Source organism: Tursiops truncatus, chromosome 2 (assembly GCF_011762595.2).
Source record: "Tursiops truncatus isolate mTurTru1 chromosome 2, mTurTru1.mat.Y, whole genome shotgun sequence".
Lineage (NCBI taxonomy): Eukaryota > Metazoa > Chordata > Mammalia > Artiodactyla > Delphinidae > Tursiops > Tursiops truncatus.
The window spans coordinates 114,647,984-114,667,316 of record NC_047035.1 but is presented as its reverse complement, the minus strand read 5'-3'; the positions used below and the strand labels follow the sequence as shown (position 1 = coordinate 114,667,316).

Here is a 19,333-nt window from a genome sequence, read left to right as displayed (position 1 = left end):
GCCCAGGTGGAGAAGTTCTCCAATTGCTGGTCCCCTCCACAATTTTCCCCAATAGTCTTTTCAGCTGAGTGAAGCTCAGAGAGGTTAGGCCGCTAGCCAGAGGGAACACAGCATCCTGGCAATTCCGGGCGGCTGTAGAGCAGGTGACCTCTGCTGTATAGTTTGATGTGTGTGTGTGTGTGCACACTCTTATGCTAGTGTGTCTCTGTGAGTACACAGATTTAGGGTCTGCAGAGGAGGCCTAAGACCATGGGAGAATCAATGTGTTGACGTCTTGGTGTTCCTTATGGCCAGGCCTGTGCTCAGCTGTGCTCTTGAGAAGGTGCAGTTAACGATCCTTTCCCTGAGGAGCTCTTCCTCCGCAGCCTTCGTGGATCCCCATGTCCCCTGAAGAGTCCTGACTACTCAGTCTGGCATTCAAGATGGCCCCATCTTTTCTTCAGATCAGTATTGGGTTGCGGGAGGGGGTGTCTTGGTTTTCTGAGATATGCACTCTTCTCTCAGCCAGCTTTCCATCTGGCCAGCTGCCCTTGGCTGGCCTCTTTAGCCTCTGCACTGCAGAGATCCATGGCATCGGCATGTCTTTAGAGATTGTCTGGCTCCATCCTCTCATTGTACCAATGGGGACACTGAGGCAGGGATTGTGAGAGCCAGGGCATTGTTCAAGGGCACACAGCAAGTTAAGAGACTGAGCTGGGTAGAACCCAAGACACTCGGGCCCCTGGCCTAGCTTCCTTCTGCTGTGTAGCAGGCACCTCCTTCCTGCAACCACAACGCCAACCTTCCTGACCAGTGGGCACTCTCAGGCCCCCTCCTCTTTGGGGCTTTTCTGCCCAACAAGCCATGCTGCCCCCCACCCCCCAAGACCGAGGGCTCCTTGACGTGGGACCAGTCCACACACTTCTGGATCCCCATAGTCCTCAGACCAGGGCCTGCATCTTAGTGGTTACAAGAATGATAATAATGATGATAACAGCCAGTACGTACCGAGTACTTGCATTGTGTAGCATATCATTATCTCACTGAATTCTCTCGGAATCCTGTGGGGTGGGATTAATGTACTCGTTTTGTACATGAGAAGACAGATTGAAGGCTCCCATCCCCGCGCCCCACTGGGTTGCACTTTGAACCACGGGGGTGGGGAGCTGGACATTTGGAGAGAAGGGGTTTGGAGGTTCTGCCATATGGGATTGTAGAAATCACACGCTCCCCAGGCAGGGAACCCCACACGGAGGATGTGGGAGCCCTTCCCTCGGGATGGGGTGTGACTTGAGGAAAAGAAGTGCGCAGATTCTGCCAGCATCCCCGGGGGGTTGGGCACCATCCCCACGGCCTCCCTCTGATCCCCAATTAGAGCCCCCAGGTGCCCCTCCTCACCTTGAAGGGCGGTGGCTCTGCAGACCAAAGAGAAGGGGGGACTAGCCTGCGAGCTCGGGAGGCGGGAAGGGGCATCATGGCCCAGTGACAACATCATAGGACTCGGATGCTGCTGTCTCCACCGAACTCGGTTTTCCCTTGTAAGTGCCTCTCCCCCATCTGCTGCCTTCATATTGAAGGTTTTTGAGTTTTATTTTTGGTCTTATTTTTCCTTCCCTTTTTCTGTTTTTGTTTTTCCTGCCATCCCTGTCGTAACTTTTTGTGTCGGAGGGTTTCATTATCGCCTCCTTTGCCCAAGTTGAAACAGGGACCCATCATTGTGTCTGTTTCCAGGACAGTGCCTTGGTCACGTCACAACCCCCGGACATTTCCCTGCCCCTCCAAGTACCCTCAAGCTGTGTCCATGAGGGGGTGTGTGGGGGAAAGTGATGGTGGAAACCAGAGACAGACACCGGTGCTTGGAGGGGTTTTTAAATTATATTTAAAACAATTGTTTTGTATAAATAAAAGAAAATGGGAAGTGAAAAAAAAAACAGATTTCAGAGAGGTTAAGTGATTTGTTCAAGGCGACACAGCCAGGTGTTCAAACACTAGAGTGCTTAACCACTGTACTGTCTGCTACAGCTTAGCTTCTCCAAGTGTGGTCCCTGGAACAGCAGCCTCAACATCACCTGGGAGCCTGTTAGCAATACAGGTGTCAGCCCTCACCCCACACCCAGAGAATCCGAGTCTGCATCTTGGTTAAGATCCCCCGGCGATTTGTGTGCAGATTAAAGTTTGAAGAAGCACTGTGCTACATGACTGAAAGATCACAGAAGGGGCAGGCAAGATGCTGGCAGTTCCAGCTCTCACACAGCTCACCTCTTCCTTGGGGAATGGCCGAGACTAGCCCTCACGTTGAGGGACTAGGGCCTCAGCCCAGGACGGTGACTGTCCAGGGAAGAGGCAGGGGTAAAGGGTCATTTTGTTTGGGTCTTCAGAAACAGAAACAAAACCAAATTTTGTTGTTCCGGTCATAGGTCATCCTTATAGAAAAGTGAGAACCTAAAGATACGCCAAAATCCCACCCACCCACCCACCCACCCACAAACCCAGCGCTAGCTAGATGCCCTTGGCTCTGAATCTGTTTGGGAGGCCGCTTCAGGCGGCCGAGGGAGCAGCTACCTGGGAGCACTCTGATTCTGAGTCAGAGATTTTTGAGGTGGGTTAAAAATAGAGCCCTACTGGCCAGGCGGGGGTGGGAGGCAGACAGCCATTCATCTGCCGTAGGGGGGAGACGCCAGGGTCGGGGAGCAGCAGTGAGGGGAGGGTGGGCGTTCATTCCCCTCAGAGGCGCGAGCGGAGGGCGGTGGAAGGCAGCGCTTTCCAGCGTGAGGGGGGCGGGGAGGCTAAAATGCCAGACTCCTGCGCCCCGCCCCCCTCGGGTGGGTGGAGCGTGGGGAGGGGGCGGGGCCGCAGCGCTGCCTCCGAGAAAGATGAAGGAGAGCCTGGACGCGCAGGGGCGGGGAGGGGCTGGTAGACGCTTCCCAGCAGCTTTATTGATTGTGAGGGAGGGAAGGCAAGGAAGGTGGCCCACGTGTGTGCGTTCCCACGTGGGTTTTGTGGGCAGGCACGTGGTCTCCTTTGCCTATTACACCTGCCCTTCAAATGGCCTCCCTCCGTCTCCTCCTCCTTAAGCGCCTCCGGGAAATCTGCTCTTCCTGCCCTCGCGTCGGACAGCACCTTTGTCTCCCCGGGCCGCCTGGGAGTTCCCCGGGGACCCGTGTGTGTCTCTCCCCTGACACACGTTAGAAGACTCTTTACAGCATGGGACACTGGTCGGTGGTTACTGGTGGATTTATTTTTCTGATTAAAAGGTAATATTTGCCCATTATGGGGAATTTAGAACATTAAGGTGTAATGGAGAAAACAAAAACCACCCGTAATCCCACTACGTAGAAATATCAATGTTAACATTTTAGTGTATTTTATTTTTATTTTTGCCAGTCTCCACCAACCCTCCCCCCAGCAGCCTTTAATCCACCCATTTATTTAACAGTAAGACAATTTTGCTGAGGACCCCCACTCCTCCCCCTCTGGGCCCAGCTCTGCGTTTACATCTTGGAAAAGGAAGAGAAGTCATTTCTGCTCTTGGGGAGCACACAGCAGGTTTGGGGAGATGAGACTCATCCTGGGTCCACAAGGTGGGGATGATGTCGGGAGATTCTAGGGGAGAAGTGGAGCTGCCTCCTCTTGCCCTCCCCTCCCCCCCACCTCCTGGATCTCTGGGCCAAGCCTATTGGAGAGAAGGGAGAATCCTCAAAGCCCCCAGAGAGGGGGCATGCCTGTAACAGAGGGGGCTTAGTGTGTTGTGTCACCGTGGGCCTGTGCTGGTCAGGCTGGAAATACAGTCATGGCCTCTGTTGACGTCTGTAGCCTCAGTGTCCCCCCACCAGCCCCCTGTCATCCCACTGTGTCAGAACCCCAACCCCATGTTTCTCCTGGCCTGTCTCTTGTTCATCTACCCCCCCGCCCCCTTCCAACTCCTCCCTCCTTCTCTGTGGCTTTCCCACCATCATCTTCACCAGGTGGGGGCCATTTGCTAGTGGATGTGGCTGGGAGTCTTCGTGCCTTGGGTGTTTGGATGGGATGAATTCCTCCCTGATCATCGGAGGCCTGTGAAAGCCTTGTGGGAAGGAGCTGGGGTGTCAGAGGGCTGTCCATTTTGTGTAGCTTCTCCTGGGCCTCCTGCCACTCAGCCTTTGGCTCCCAAGGGATTCATTCAAGCGTTCATTTATTCACGCTTCCACCCATTCCCATATTTCCACCCATTCCCATGTTTTTTGGACCATTTTTGGACCTTCCTCATAAAAAGCACTGTACCAAGTTCAGAGAGTCAGGTGGCCACAAGATAGACAAACGTGCAATTCCATCATAGTGTGATAAACACTATGCTAGGGCAGCACAAACAAGGGGCCCCTAGCCAGATTTCCTAGGAGACAAAGATGGCCTCCCAGGAGAAGTGACGGCTCCTCTGAACCAAGTGGCCTGGGGTGAGCAGTTGAGGGGGAGGAGAGCTCCAGGCAGATGACAGTATGTAGGAAAGCCCAGAGGAGAAGGGAAGTGCGGTGTGTCTGGGGCACTGAAAGCTGCTGAGTGTGTGTGGAGCAGAGCATCTCACACAGGGGAGGCATGGCGAGAATCAAGGCAAGAGAGGAGGCTGAGTCCAGATCAGGAAGTGCCCAGGAATGACAGTGAGGAACTTGGATTTTAGCTGGGAGTGTGGAAGGACTTTGGGCTTGGCCAAGCGTGGAGAGGTTGTGGACCCTACCCTGGACCCTGAAGTCTGTGGGGTCCTGGGAGAGGCAGAAGCCCAGTTAGGAAGCTGCTGAAGTAAGCCAGGTGGTGAGTTGATGAGCCATGCCGCATCCCACATGACTGAGTGTTGGAAGGTAAGCGAGATGGGAGAGTCGAGGATAATCCCCAGGTTTCTAGGCTAAGCATCTGAATGGCTGGTGGTATCACATGCTGGAGGCACAAGCCTATGGGGGAAGCTGCTAAGTTATATCTGGCTATGTCAAGAGTGAAGTTCCCTTGGGACATCGAGGTGTAGATGTGTAGTCAGCAAGTGAACACATGGCTATGGGGCTCAAGGGAGAGGTCTGGTCTGGAAGCCAGTGGAATAATGAAGCCTTGGGAGTTGGTGAGGTCACCCAGGGAGAGAGTAAGGAGGGAGAGGAGGCGGGGGCCCTAAGGAACAAAAACATTTAAAGGTCATGCAGGGGAAGAGGAGCTCCTGCAACGGGAGGGAAAGGAGAGGTAGAACAAAGAGCAGAGTGAGGTGTCTCAGCAGATATGGCACACGGCGTCAGATGATGCAGAGGGTCAAGACGGAAACGGACCAGAAAGCGTCCGTGGGATTTTGCAGCAGGACGTGTGCATCGGCAGTGTTGCTGGGGGGTTGAGAGGCGTGTTGGGGACGGACGTGGAAGTGAGAGAGTGGGGATGGCGACACGTCTCTCAGGAAGCTTGGTTCTGAGGGGAGAAGAGATAAGACAGTAGGGATTCAGGAGAGATTTTATTTTTTTAAGTGTAGAGAGCTTAAAAGCTGATGGAAAAGGATGAGTAGAGAGGGAGATTGAAGATATGGGTGAGAGGATGGATAACCTGTAGATTAAGCTTCCTGGGGAGGAAAAAGGGAACAGTGTCAAGAGGGCAGGTGGAAGGGTCACTGATCCCCTTGTGACTGGGGAAGGGAAAGGCGGTGAGGAGGAGACAAGCAAGGGAGTAGTCTGGTGGCGGGAAGAGGATGGGGACATTCTGGGGCCTTCTGTTTTCTCTGTGAAGTAGAAGTGGTGTTATCTGCTGGGAGGGAGAGGGGAAGTGGTAGTTTCAGAGCTCTGAGGAGAGAGGAGATAATTTGGAAAAGCTGCTGTGGGAAATGGGTGGGAAAGGTCGTTAGGGTCTCCTGGAGGATGAGCTGGTAGAGGTGAGGGCCCAGCTGAGCATGGAAATCTTGATGAGGAAATAGAGGCACAAGGAGCTAAGGCACTTGGTCTATAGTAGGACTGGTCTGAGGTCTGAGGTTTTCTGCACAGCCCCCCATGTAAACAGGAAAAGAGCTGATGGTGGTCCTGAGCTAGGACTGTGATCTGGTGAAGTGGGTGCCGGAAGGACGGGGCGAGAGAGGTTGATGAGCAGGACCATTATGCCTGGGGGTGACGGGAGGAGGCGGGAGGGTTCTCATGGGAGAATTAGAGGGTCAGCCAACTTCAGGCTCCTGGGACACTAAAGAAGAGACTTAGCATGATTGGATAAAAGAGCTGGAAGGAAAGGAGGTTAGGGTGAGAGAGAGCATTGAGATTAGAGATGGACCAACTGGAGATAGTGACCCGATCCAGGGTGTGCTCTTGGAATGGACTGGAGTGAAGACACTAGAGGCAGGACTTCAAGCCACTGGGAGGCTGGGTGTTTATTGTTGGGCTGCTGAGAAGGAGTAGAAGTCACCCATGATGATGGCAGGATTCGGAGTGGAACAGAAGGTTGTAAACCAGGTGCCAGCATCACCAGGGTCCCCAAGGGTGGCAGATGGATGCTGGAAAGATGGGCAGCAAATGACAGGTTGCTCAGAGGATCTCGTAGACATTCCTACCACAGACAGGAAGGGGCATCGGTGTGGAGCGGGGAGGGTGCTCACTCCACCCTCTGGGGGTTTGGGAAAGTGACACAACGAAGGTTCGCTTAAGGGAAAAAGCAGACGGGTTCGGGAGTGAAGAAGGTGGGGATGAAGATGCCGTGGAAGAGAGCACAGGAGACAGGTTTGGGAGGGAGGGGTGCAGTAGGAGTCGGCACAGGGTTTGGGAGAGAGAAAATACTACCAACCAGGTTTATATTTGTATAGAGTGGTTGGAAGTGGGACTCTGGAGTCAGGCTATTTGGGTTTGAATTCCTGATCCACCATATACAGCAAATTTCTCTACTTCTTGTGCCTCAGTCTCCTCAACTGCAAAATGGGCATAATCATAGTATTTACTTCATAGGGGTTTTTTTTGTTGTTGTTGTTGTTTTGCGGTACGTGGGCCTCTCACTGCTGTGGCCTCTCCCGTTGCGGAGCACAGGCTCCGGACGCACAGGCCCAGCGACCATGGCTCACAGGCCCAGCCGCTCCGCAGCATGTGGGATCCTCCCGTACCGGGGCACGAACCCGTGTCCCCTGCATCGGCAGGCAGACCCCCAACCACCGTGCCACCAGGGAAGCCCTTCATAGGGTTTTTATGAGAATTAAATGAGATAGTCTTTATAAGGGACTCAGGTGAGCGCCTGGCAAATAGTAAATGCCCAACAGATGTTGATGGCTGTCCTCCTTCATTCTCATCGTCTTCATGAGCAGCTTGGGCAGTTATCTATGCTGGACCTGAAATGGAGGGTGAAGCTCCCAGCTCCCGTCCATTTCTCAGACACAAAAGACTCCTGGCTTCTTTGTTGAGGGGCTAGAAGGAGAGTTCGGTGGTACCTGATGAAAGAGGCAGGATGTGACGACTGCTAACATAGACACACTGCACAGTTAGGCGAAGCTCATGGAGAAGGAGGCAATTGAACTGGGCTTTGGATGAGAGAAGGGATTTCAAAAGATGGGGGTTCAAGAGGTAGGGGTGGTTCTCAGGAGGAGGAACCAGGAGGTGGATGGAGATGGGGCCAAAAGTGTCCAGTTGACTCCTGTGAAGGAAGTGGAAGGGAGAAGAGGGAAGTGGGGTCGGGGGTGCCAGACCAAGGAACTTGAACCTTCTTCTGTAGTCAGTGGGAGGCTACCAAAGTGGGGTTCAAGCATGGAATGACGTAATCATAATGCTATTTGGCCAGATAACCCAGAGAGCATGTGGCTTGGAGGGAAAGAGGGAGGAGGCCGAGACCAGGTGGGCGGCAGGGGCAAGGGTCCAGGTGAGGAGTAGTGAGGAACTGATCTAGGACAGAGCAGTTGGGGACCGATTCAGAAGCTGTCATTGAAGAGGCCAGACAAGACTTGGCCACTGCTTGGCCTGCAGGGGTGGGTGGGAGGAAAGAGAAAGCAGCTGAGGATGGCTGTGAGGTTTCCAGCCCAGGTGATTGAAATGCTGACTGTGCCATTCAGCTTTGAGGAGAAAGATGCTGAGCTCAGCCTTGGACTTGTTGGGTGGAGGGGCCAGCAGGCCCTCCAGGTGGCAGGTGGGAATGCAGTCTGGTGCTAGGAGCGGTCTGAGTGGGAGCCGTCTGCACAGAGGGGAGGGTATAAGATGGGGCCGTGGGTGTGCTGCTCACCCAGGAGAAAGTACGGGGGACCCCCCCCCCACATCCTGCCACCAGCACTGCAGGGACACAGGCGTGTCTGGGACAAGGCTCCTGCCCTCAAGGAATCCACAGTTTTCTAGGAGATCCAGAGCCAGGGCTCAGGCTGGGCTGTGGCTCCATCAGTGAGAGGCTGGGGAGGCCCAGAAGAGGCAGCACTTCAGGTGAATGTTGAAGGATGGAAAAGATCTTAATGGGCAGAAACCAGACATTCTCTTTCTTACAGCTGACAGGATTCCCAGTGGATAACATTTGTGTCAAAATGTATGCAAGTGGGTGTGCAAGAAAGTATGCCTGTGTGAAAATGGATGCGTGTACGAAGACAAAATTTAACAGGGGTGCGTAGATGAGAGTGTGTGTACAAAAATGTGTTCATGTGTGTGTGAGAAAGAGTATATGTGCTCAGAGGCAAGCATGGGCAGGCGTGGACAAGAGGAAACTAAAGGAGGTCGTCCCTATTCCGGGACTTCCACTTCTTTTTAAAAAAATTTTTTTTGCGGTACGCGGGCCTCTCACTGTTGTGGCCTCTCCCGTTGCGGAGCACAGGCTCTGGACATGCAGGCTCAGCGGCCATGGCTCACGGGCCCAGCCGCTCCGTGGCATGTGGGATCTTCCCTGACCGGGGCATGAACCCGTGACCCCTGCATCAGCAGGCGGACTCTCAACCACTGCGCCACCAGGGAAGCCCGGGACTTCCACTTCTGCCTCCATTTTATCACCCTTCACATCCTCTTCAGCCTCCAGGGAAGGAGAGGCCCCTTGGTCTGGTCCTTGAGTCTCCGAGTTCAGGATCAGGAGGCTTCTATCTTCTCTTCCGTCAGCTCCCTTGAGGCCATAACCTTCCACTCAGACCATGAAATGTTCCAGGTATCCGTGTAATGGGCTGTTGGGCTTTTTGCCACCCCCTTCCTTCTGCCCGTGGGCACCCCGCTCCTCCAAAGCTGGCCCACAGGCCACTCCCTCCTGCTGAGAGGCCATCACCTTCCTAGATGGACCTGTTGGTCCAGTTAGAAAGTAAGGTCCAGAATTGAGGGAGAACAGACCTGGGGTCCAGGGACAGGGGCTTCCAGAGCCCAGCTGGTATCTTGCTGGCTGGGACTTCCTCTCAGCTTAGAGAACACTGGGATGGGGAGGGTCATCGGGCTTTCGGGAGACCAAGGCCTCTGATTCAGGGCTGTGCCAACCCCAGCATGCCCGAGTCTGGCCATCCATTGCTTCCCCGCTAGGGCCTGCCACCTGCCACTGTGGATGCGTAGCCGGGATTGTGGGATTTATTCATGAATGATTCTAGGGGTAGTGGGGGCCAGGGGAGCATTGGGCCTCCAGGTTGAGGCTTTGGAAATGTGAACTATTCCCTCTTGGTGGACCTTAGTTTACCTTTCTGCAGGATGGGTACAACTGATGACTGGGGTGCTGATGACTGCTGATGACTGGGGTGCTTTTAATACTTGAAAGGTGTGTTAGTTTCCCCACCCAGAAAGTACCTTAGAAGGCCTGGCATCAGGAAGATAAGTCCCCTTGAAACCTCTTTGCACCCTTCTCTTCTCTCTTGTCTCTGGGGCAGGGGCTGTACCTGCTGTGGTAGGCTCCCTCCACAGTGTAAGGCAAACGTGCCAGAAAGGCTTGTCCACCTCCCCGCATCCCACTGAGGTGCCTAAAATCCCAAGAGATCAGACTCTGGAGTTCCACAGACCTTTCTGAATTAGGGGTCTGCTCCTTACTAGCTGCGTGGTCTTGGGCAGATACTTCTCTCTGAACCTCAGTGTCATCATCTGTAAAATACAGATAATAGCAGCTCCCTTAGTGCTGGTGTGAGGCATAAATGAAGTAATGCATTGAAAGCACCAAGTAAGTGCTTTATACATGTGAGTGTTTTGGGGTCTTTTTTTTTTTTTTTTTTTGCGGTACGCGGGCCTCTCACTGTTGTGGCCTCTCTCGCTGCGGAGCACAGGCTCCAGACGTGCAGGCTCAGCGGCCATGGCTCGCTGGCCCAGCCACTCCGCGGCATGTGGGATCTTCCTGGACTGGGGCACGAACCCGTGTCCCCTGCATCGGCAGGCAGACTCTCAACCACTGCATCACCAGGGAAGCCCCTTGGGGTCTTTTTGAATAGAGCCTCTTCAGTCACCAAGGAGCCCCCCATTGAAAATGTGCAGGGACATTAAGGAATCACTTGAGATGCTTCTGGTCACTGGGACTGAGGGAGAAGAGGGGTCAGAGAGCTGCGGATGCAGTGGGGAGGCTGTTGCTACTTCCGCTGGCTGGGCCAGGACCCTAGGGCTGGGAGGCACGCCGGGAGCTGTCCGTGGTGCTGAACACCATTTATTGCTCTCTGCCGGCCCAGCTTTCAGAAATCTGTGCAACCGTCTGGCAAAGAGTAAGGAAGCAAGGCCAAGGTCAGCTCCCAAAGCCCAACTTCTGTTACCTCCTCCAGGAGCACTTTATGACCTCATCCTTCTAGGCCACCAGGAGCCCACCTTTTCAGATGCCTGGGCTGCTGCCTGGGATGGTTTCTTACATCATTGCCCAACTTGTCTTCTGTCTTCTGGCTAAGCCTTGGACCATGAGCTCCCTGAGATCAGGGCATCTCTATGCTGAGGTAAATAGGTTCTGCCGTCCAATTATCCAGGGAATATTGTGGGCCCTTAATTCCACCCCTGGCTGTTCTGGAACAGAACAGCCAGGGGTGGAATTAAGCTCCCGTCCACCCACCCCCTGTAGATGCTTTGCTTTGGCTCTTCCCTGGAAGATTTCATCTACCTCCCTCACCTCTTTCCTGTGAATTTTTTGACTTGAATTACTTATTTACTCATTTAAAACTATGGGCTAGGCATAGGTCAGAGCATTTTACAAATATCACTTCATTTTGTTCTTATAACAGTTCCACTAGTTAGGTGAGCAGATGAGGAAACTGAGGCTTGGAGAGATTAAGCAACTTGCTAGCAAACGATGGAACCAGGAATCAGGTTCAGGTGGGTTGGCCTGAGAGCCTGTTCCCACCATATTATGCTGCCTTTTGAGTATCTCTTTGATGCTCCAGGACAGTGGTGTGCGGGAAGAAGTGCTCCAGTGTTCTGACCCCAGCCCAGATCAGGCACCAGAAAATATTCCTTAGCATCTGGAAACTCACGATTGAAACAGTTAATCAGAATGCAAGGAAATGGGTGTTTTTGCCTCATGTAATTTGGTTTTATGAAGACCACTAAATGAAAACATTCTCCTGTTAATTACTGTCTCAAATTTGGTCTGTAATTGAGGGAACTAGAGCTTGGGAGAGTGTAGAAACCCGCTGGAGTAGCAGGCCTGCCCGAGTCAGCATTCCAAGCTGCCTTGCACCCGCTCTGTTAATTTTAGAAACTCTCCCAGTCTGGGTGTATTATTAGCTTTATGTACAGAGGCCACAAGGCTCTCAGTGGCCTCTCTATGTCACAATTTTTTTGTTTTGTTTTTCCCAAGAGATTAAATAAAAGGAACGATGGCCATGTGTACATAGGGGTGTTTGCACACTGTGTGTGTGAATGAGGATACCTGTGTATGGCATCTAATGAGTGTCTGCAGCTGTCTTTGAATGGTGTGCATGAGGCTGAGTGCAGAGTGTACACAGCTTGAGAGCAGCATAGAAGCTGAAACCATTCTCCCAGGGCCCAGAAGTCATTATTAGCAGGATGTGCTGTGTTCTGTGTAGTGGGTGTGAAGGCTGGGGTGGGTTCTCCCAGATGGCACAGGGGGAGTAGGGCTGACGAAGGGGTGGTGGGCTGTGGGGCAGGGAAGGAGCTAAATTGACCTCTTGGCACCAGACTTAGAGTGAAAAGCCTTAGCCCAGTGAGGCTGTGACTTGAAGTCCCGTCTTGATGCCCTGAAGAACTTGGCTTTCAGAGGAGCTGCCGGAAGCTGCCTTTCCGGAAGCCACACTTCCCTGAGCTGTGTGATGTGGGACAACTCTCTCGCCCACCTTCACTGAAGCAGGCCCTGCCCTCTCCTTGACTCAGAAGGCCATTCTGAGTCTGACAAAGAAAGCAATTTGCTGTGAAGTAATTCTTTTCAAACTTGGAACTCTTCAGGCCGGGGCACTTTGGTTTTGCGGTGGGACCCACTGAAGACTCGAGAAAAGCTTATCTTTTTGTCTCCCACTCCCTTCCCCCTGGCTTCCCTGCAGTAGAGAATTAAAGATGGCTGGAAGATTATTTCTCTTGGGAGAAGACAGGCTTATTTCTTCCCAACATAATACATTTATCTGTCATTGTGTAACTGTTTAAATTACTAGCAGAGAGAAACAGCTCTGCAGTGCAAGTTTTCAGTTTTAGGGCCAGCCCTGGGGTGGCTGGTTCTTGGGCAGGGTCCCTGGTCATGCCTTCTAGACATAGGGTCTCTGCCTACCTGTGCTACCTGCATACTCCAGAGGGGCCCCTGCTGGGCCAGATGGGAGCCCTGTGAGTTGGCTTTTGCCTCCTCATACTGCTTAACCTCTCAGAGGCTTCACCCTGAGGGTCCCTCCCCACCTCCCCAGGAAATATTAGCAGTTGCTTTGAGGCCTTAGAAGAAGTGATGCTGGAAGCCCCCACTGGTCTCATTCTGTTGCATTGAGTGGTACCTCACTGGTGCCTGAAATCCCCCCGTTAACACTGCCTGTCACTTAGCTGTACGCCTGAAACTAACACAACATTGTAAATCAACTATACTCCGATAAAAATGTTTTAAACATTTTATCACAGAAACTCTGGTAACTGAAATAATTATTCTACCAAATAATGTTTAAAGGAACCTTTTTAAGAAAAAATGAGAAAATATTTGCAATATTTTATTGTGATTAATATATTGATTATTCAATCAGTATTTATTTAAATGTGTACTTGGACATCAAAAATATCTACTTTGCTAAATATGAATTATTTGCTGGAAAAAATAAAATAAAATTGTTGAAATATATTTAAAAAAAAGAAAAGCACTGCCTGCATTTGAAGATATCACTGACCTTCCCTACCGCTGTGTTTAGAAGTAAACCTCTGGGGGAGAGAGATGGTCAGACATTTTCTGACTATAGGGGATAGACTAAAGAGAGGCCCCCCGAGAGCCAGTGTGGGAGAAGGCCAGGTCAGAATTACAGGACCGAGTGTGGAGGCCCCGCCCCTCATTGCACAGTGGGGAAACTGAGGCCCAGAGTGGGGAGGGCACCTGCCTGTCAGTAACAGAGCTAGGACTGGATCCCATGCCTCCAGCATCCCAGGCTCCTGCTGTGTGTCTGGACCTCCCCTGTTTTCTGGTCACGGTCTGTGGCAGGTCTGCCTGCCATCCTGTCTCAGGCCACAATTGACCCTCAGGGAGGATGGAGCATCCTGGCCTGAGCCTGGGGTGGTGCGGGGTGAATTACTTCTGCTGCTAAAACAGCCTCTCGCCTCTCTCTGGATGTCATCATTTAGTTTGCTTTTCAGCCTCTCACTGGGGCATGGGGATTGGAGTAGGAGGCTTGTCATCGGGGATCTCACGGAGGGGCAGGCAGAAGGCATCCCTAAGGATGACTAAGGAAGAGGCTGTTTCTATGCCAGTCATGACATCTTGCCCTGGTACCCATGCACCTATCTCCTGCAGGGTCTCAGAACCTCTGAAGACTTCTCTCTCCCACCTTTGCTGTCTCTGAGCTTTCTTTTAGTCTGTAATTCATTCTCTCTCTCCTCCTATGACTGACCTATGTGTCTCTGGGCAGATTTTACTGGGACCTGACCATGTTGCTGCTGATGGTAGGAAACCTGATCATCATTCCTGTGGGCATCACTTTCTTCAAGGATGAGAACACCACACCATGGATTGTCTTCAACGTGGTGTCGGACACGTTCTTCCTCATCGACTTGGTCCTCAACTTCCGCACAGGGATTGTGGTGGAGGACAACACAGAGATCATCCTGGACCCGCAGCGGATTAAGATGAAGTACCTCAAAAGCTGGTTCGTGGTGGATTTCATCTCCTCCATCCCCGTGGACTACATCTTCCTCATTGTGGAGACCCGCATCGATTCGGAGGTCTACAAGACTGCCCGGGCCCTGCGCATCGTCCGTTTCACCAAGATCCTCAGCCTCCTGCGCCTCTTGCGTCTCTCCCGCCTCATTCGATATATTCACCAGTGGGAAGAGGTGAGTGTTCAGACCCAAACCTCTTCAGGGAAGAGGTGTCTTCCCTCTAGGGGAGTGAGGGACCAGCAGGTAACCTCAGATAGTTGGATGTGGGCTGTCGGATTGTAGCAGGCACATCTCTTCCAAGAGGACAAATATTAGTAACTTCTTGACTTCTTATCACGCGCTAGATACTACACGAATCACTTCACAGGCAATATCCCATTTAAGTCTCTAACAACCATAGAGGGCACCATATGCGTAGGTATAAGTACTCATTTTTTACATGAGGAAATAGAGAAATATGAAGAGATTTATATAGTGTCACAGAATTATTAATTGGTGGACCTGGACTCCAGAGCCTGCATTGTTAATCACTGCACTGTACTGTGGAGGTTGCAAACTCAGAAGCTTGTGGGGGCCAGGCAGGGAATATGAATGGGTGAAAAGGGCCATTTGGAGGACAATAGGGAGTGTGGTGGACTGGGGAAAACTGGAGAACATATCTTCCATCTGTATGAGGGAGCCTCTACTCAGCTCTAGCCACTGTGGCCAAGTGAGAATGGGCGCAGGGTTGCTAGATCTAAAGATTTATCATGAGAAGCAGAAATCTGGACTTCTGTGCAAAATTTGTTGGCAACTGTCTTAGGTTGGGTTCTTCTGGTGCAGACCCTGAGATGAGGATTTGTATGAAAGTCATTTTTTTTTTTTTTTTTGTGATGGGGAGCAAAGTGTTTCCAGGAAAATCTGGTAAGGGACTGGGGAAGAAGGGCAGGGAAAGGAAGGAAAGGAATAGGAAGGAAAGGAAGGAAGGAAGCCAAACAAGGGTGACACCGAGCAAATCCTGTGGGGAGCTCCAGGATGGTGTACACCACACCTGGGAGTTGCCCCAATCAGGGCAAAGGAGTTGAACGTTTTATATCCCCTCACCTGTCAGTCACTGGCTCAGGACCCTTGCAGCCCTTGGTGCTAGCAGGCAAAGTGGTTTCCTGCAGTCAGGCCTCTGATAACGAGCCACAGGTGCTAGCTGTAGGGAGTGCAAGCCTGGTGCTTTCCTGGAGTTGTGTGAGCACAGACTGTAAAGGGATCCTAGGGGCTCTGGGCAGAGCACTGACTATAGAAACTGAATAAAAAATTGTAAAAGAACTAGGTGGCCAACACCATTCTGAACAAACCTAACTCATCTGTGGGCTGAATGCAACCATCTATGGGAGAAAGAGAGGACTGCAGGCTGGGGTTTGAATAAAGCAGGTGGCCTTGTGAGACTTTCCGCTACCACCAAGTACCACCTTTTGGAGGCAGCCGCAGGCAGGCCAGCCTGAATGTACCAGGGTGGGGGGAGATGTGTTCTGTGAGACTGTCCGCCTTGGGGTCTGGAGCGGGCTGTGGCCTGGGGAAGCTTCCGCAGAGGTGCATCTGTTGCCATGGCTCACTGCTAGTCTCCTGGTCTCTGCACGATTGGATGGAAATTCCCACACTCAGGACACGAAGCCCCCACCCCACTCCCAGCAGGACACGAAGCCCCCACCCCACTCCCAGCAGCAACCAGCACCCCACTCCCAGCGACAGCACCCATGGCTGAGAGTCGGGGCACTGGCAGATCGAGGTCAGAGGTGTCACGAACACCTGTGCTGCAGAAGTCCCTACACCAGCCTGGCAGAATCACTTCATGGCAGAAATTCTCTTTGGTTTGGAATTTGCATTATTTCTGCTGATAGGAGGAGCAGTGACTTGTCCAAAGTCACGCAGCAGACCTCTGGCAGGGCCAGATCAGACCCCAGTTAGCACTCTTGACTCCCGGCAGGGACCGGGTGTGGTGGAATGCATGTGGGCTTTAGGACTAGGATGACACGTGAGACCTGAATTAAAATCCAGCTCCACACTGCCAGCTGACTGACCTTGGGGCCACCTTACCCCCTGAGCCTCAGTCTCTTATCGGCAAAGTGGGTAGAAGTCGTACATTCCTCAGTGGATTCTTGTGAGGATTAAAAGAGATGATGTTTGTAAAACCCTTAGTGTGAAACTGGGTGCAGAGAACTGTTTAATAAATGCCCCTCCCCATTCTACAGGGTGTTTACTTTTCTCAAATACTTTCTACCCGTAATTTCATTGGTTGCTCAAACCTGGCTGACAAAGTCAACAGGGCAGGATTTATTACCTGTATTTGTCAGGTGAGGAAACCGAGGGTGGAAGGGTCAGCTGTCCCAGTGGTAGGATCTTGACCCAGGCCTCCTGACTCCCAGTTCCCTGTCCTTCCCACTTTCTCAGGTGGCCTGAAAGTAGGCTGCCTGGTCCTGTTACCGCTCCCTCTGTTGGGGACGACTCCCCGCTGAGACTGGGGAGGCAGGCAGTGGAGGGTCGAGGGGTGGGGTGAGTTCTGTGGGACAGACTGGGTTTGAGGAACCTGGGGGACATGTAGGTGCAGAGAGGTTGGATGTGGGTCTGAGCTCAGGGCTGAGAGGGGACAGTGCCTGTGGGGGTGAGGGTGGTGGTGGCCAGGGCCCCTCTGAGTAGCTGCAGAGGGAAGATGGAGGCGTATTTCCTGGAATGCCCTGAGGGGCTTGTCTCTTGGTTTCTGTCCCAAGTGGAAATTCAGAACCTCGTCGGCTCCCTCAGTCCCCAAGAAGCCCCCAACCTTCTGTGTGTCTTGGACTTAACAGCTGGACTGCCGTTAAAAGCAGAGCAGTCGCTCTTTCCCTTCTCTAGCGTCGGTTCGTGTGTCCAGGCCCCAGCCCGCTGGGGGCCAGCCTTGCTCCCCACTTACACCTGGGCCCTGGGGGCCATGGTATTTTGGGGAGATTTGGCAGAGTTGCCGGTGGGTGGGCAGGGTGGGCCCTGGGACAGGAGCTAAGTAAGCTCTTCTCTTACTGTCCCCACTGCCCCTCTGGCCTGGCCACCCTCTGGGCTACCCAAAAATGGCCAGGCAGGCTCTGACCCTGGACAGAGGCCCCAGGTCAGGACCCTGAACTGGACATCACTACCCTGTCTTGTGCGCAGGAAGGGAGATCCCAGGAGGCCAGATGGATGACTCCCCACCCCCTCCACACCATACACCCTTATCTTGCCTAGCAGCTGGGAAGGAAGTTGCTTTGAGCTGCTGTCTGCCGGGCACACTGCCCAGCTAGGGGCTCCCCCCAGACTCCTGGGGTTGGATTGGGGTTTCCCAGCTGGAACCCTGTCTCCATACCCTCAGTAGCCTGCCCCACCCCTGGGGCTTCTCCCAGCCTCACCTTGGCCTGTAGGCAGCAGCAGGGAGACCTCTGAGGCCTCAGGTCTGCATGAGACCTGGGGAGGGAGGTGTTTCGAAGAGAAAACCCTGCTCTATCTCCTCCTCCAACTCCAGTTCATGTGAATCTCTCCCCTTCTTTAGGCCTCAGTTTCCCCGACTGTCAGATGTACTCTGATGTCCTCAGAGGCTGGGCCTCAGTCCCCACTCCAACCTCCCTCGGTGAGGATCATGTTAGCTGGTCATTCTGAGGACACGGTGGTGGTGCTGGGTGAGGGCTGGAGAGTCGGCCTCCCATGGGGAGGGAAAAGCTTGCCCAAGATCCCCTGGTGAAGCTGCAGAGATGCTGGATTCCTGACCCTCAGCCTTCAGCTGCCTCCCCCAGCCCAGCTCAGCCCAGCCCAGCCTCCCAGCCGAGAGTTCCCGAACGTTAGTAGCAGCTCTTGGGAGTCAGGGTAGGTGGAGGGTCTCGGCAGGCGTAGACGACTGTCTCAGAGGACGCCAGCCTCTGCCTGCATCCTGGGCGATCTAGGTCAGCATCCTCCCTCCCAAGCCTCTTCCCTCCCTCTGAGGTGTGAGCTTGTTATAGGCATGGAGGCTATTGTTAGAAACCGTGGTTGCCCCCCTTTGGATGTTCCCCTGCAGGGCCCAGCACCCCAGTGACCCATCCCAGAAGCCTCTTCTTTCCCTCGGCAGCATCTTGGCGTAATGGGAGGGGCTGGATGCAGGAAGTCAGGCCAGGGGGGCTGTGCAGCCCCCAGTGAAGCTCCTCGCCCTGTGGGCCTCATTTTTTCCACCTCTCTCAGAATCGGGAGTTTGGGACGACACAGAGGCATGGTCCTGGGGGGCAGGAGCTGGTCCTCTCTACGGGCCCTAGGAAGGGACCTAGCGTGACCCTCTAGTTTGTACTCAGGATACACATGCACCAGCCACCCTCTCAGGACCCGGATGGCTGTTCTCAATGTGGCCGCTTGTTCCTGAGACAAAGGGAGGAGTTTGTTCTGCTTCCCCGAGGAGAAAACAAATCCCAGGAGGGAACTCAACAAGGCCCCAAGAAGAGGCCTTGGCAGAAACTCCAGTTTCTGGTCTCTCCCCAGGACTGAGAAATCAGCTCTTTATTTTGAGGGCCGGGAAAGAGACCGAAGGAAAGGGACCAACATGTGCTGAGCACCTCCTGTGTGCCGGCTGTGGACATCCTCTCCTGATCCCCAAGACAGCCCTGGGAGCTGGCAGTTACTGACCCATTACACAGATGAGGAAACTGAGGCTCAGAGCAGAGAAGGCACCTGCCCAAGGTGGGAGACGGTGAGAGACGTGTCGCCCTGCTGTTACCCTGTGGTCCAGAAACGACAGAAGGGAATAGGAGTAGGAGCTTCCCCCAAGTGCCATGCTGGGCACAGAGAGTGAGCTGTCCAGGCCACCTGCCTGGCAAGCCTTGTGGGGCCCTTGAAATGAAGACAGTCAACCCCGAAAGTCAGAACCAACATCATAAAAGGGGGTTTTAATGAGGTATAAAGAGCAAGACAAATATTTGCACAGTGCAGCTGACTTGCGGGTGGCCTATGGCCCCAGCCCACAGTGGGGACACATGGGTGTTTAGCAACCTCTCCCAGCAACGTCCAGCCTTGCTCTCAGCAACCACCCCTGGGTGCTGTAGAATGTTGGGGGTGGGGTGAGTGTCCACCGTCTAGGGTACCCTCCTAGCCTGAATGGGTGTATCCCCCACCAACTCTTTGCAGAAAGCTCAGACTTTGCCATGCTGGTGCCCCTGGCTTTGTGTGTCTGAGAGCCATCCGCAGTACCCCTCACCACCACCAGAACTACC

The 19,333-nt window shown here is 53.2% G+C and overlaps 1 protein-coding gene across 1 annotated transcript in view; it reads left to right on the top strand.

Moving 5' to 3' along the window:
- Positions 1-19,333, top strand: part of HCN4 (hyperpolarization activated cyclic nucleotide gated potassium channel 4) — a 41,494-nt gene that overhangs the window by 12,161 nt on the left and 10,000 nt on the right. The window contains exon 2 of the mRNA XM_033852621.2: positions 13,880-14,303. Coding sequence (XP_033708512.1) covers positions 13,880-14,303 — 424 coding nt within the window. The remainder of the gene's footprint in view (positions 1-13,879; positions 14,304-19,333) is intronic.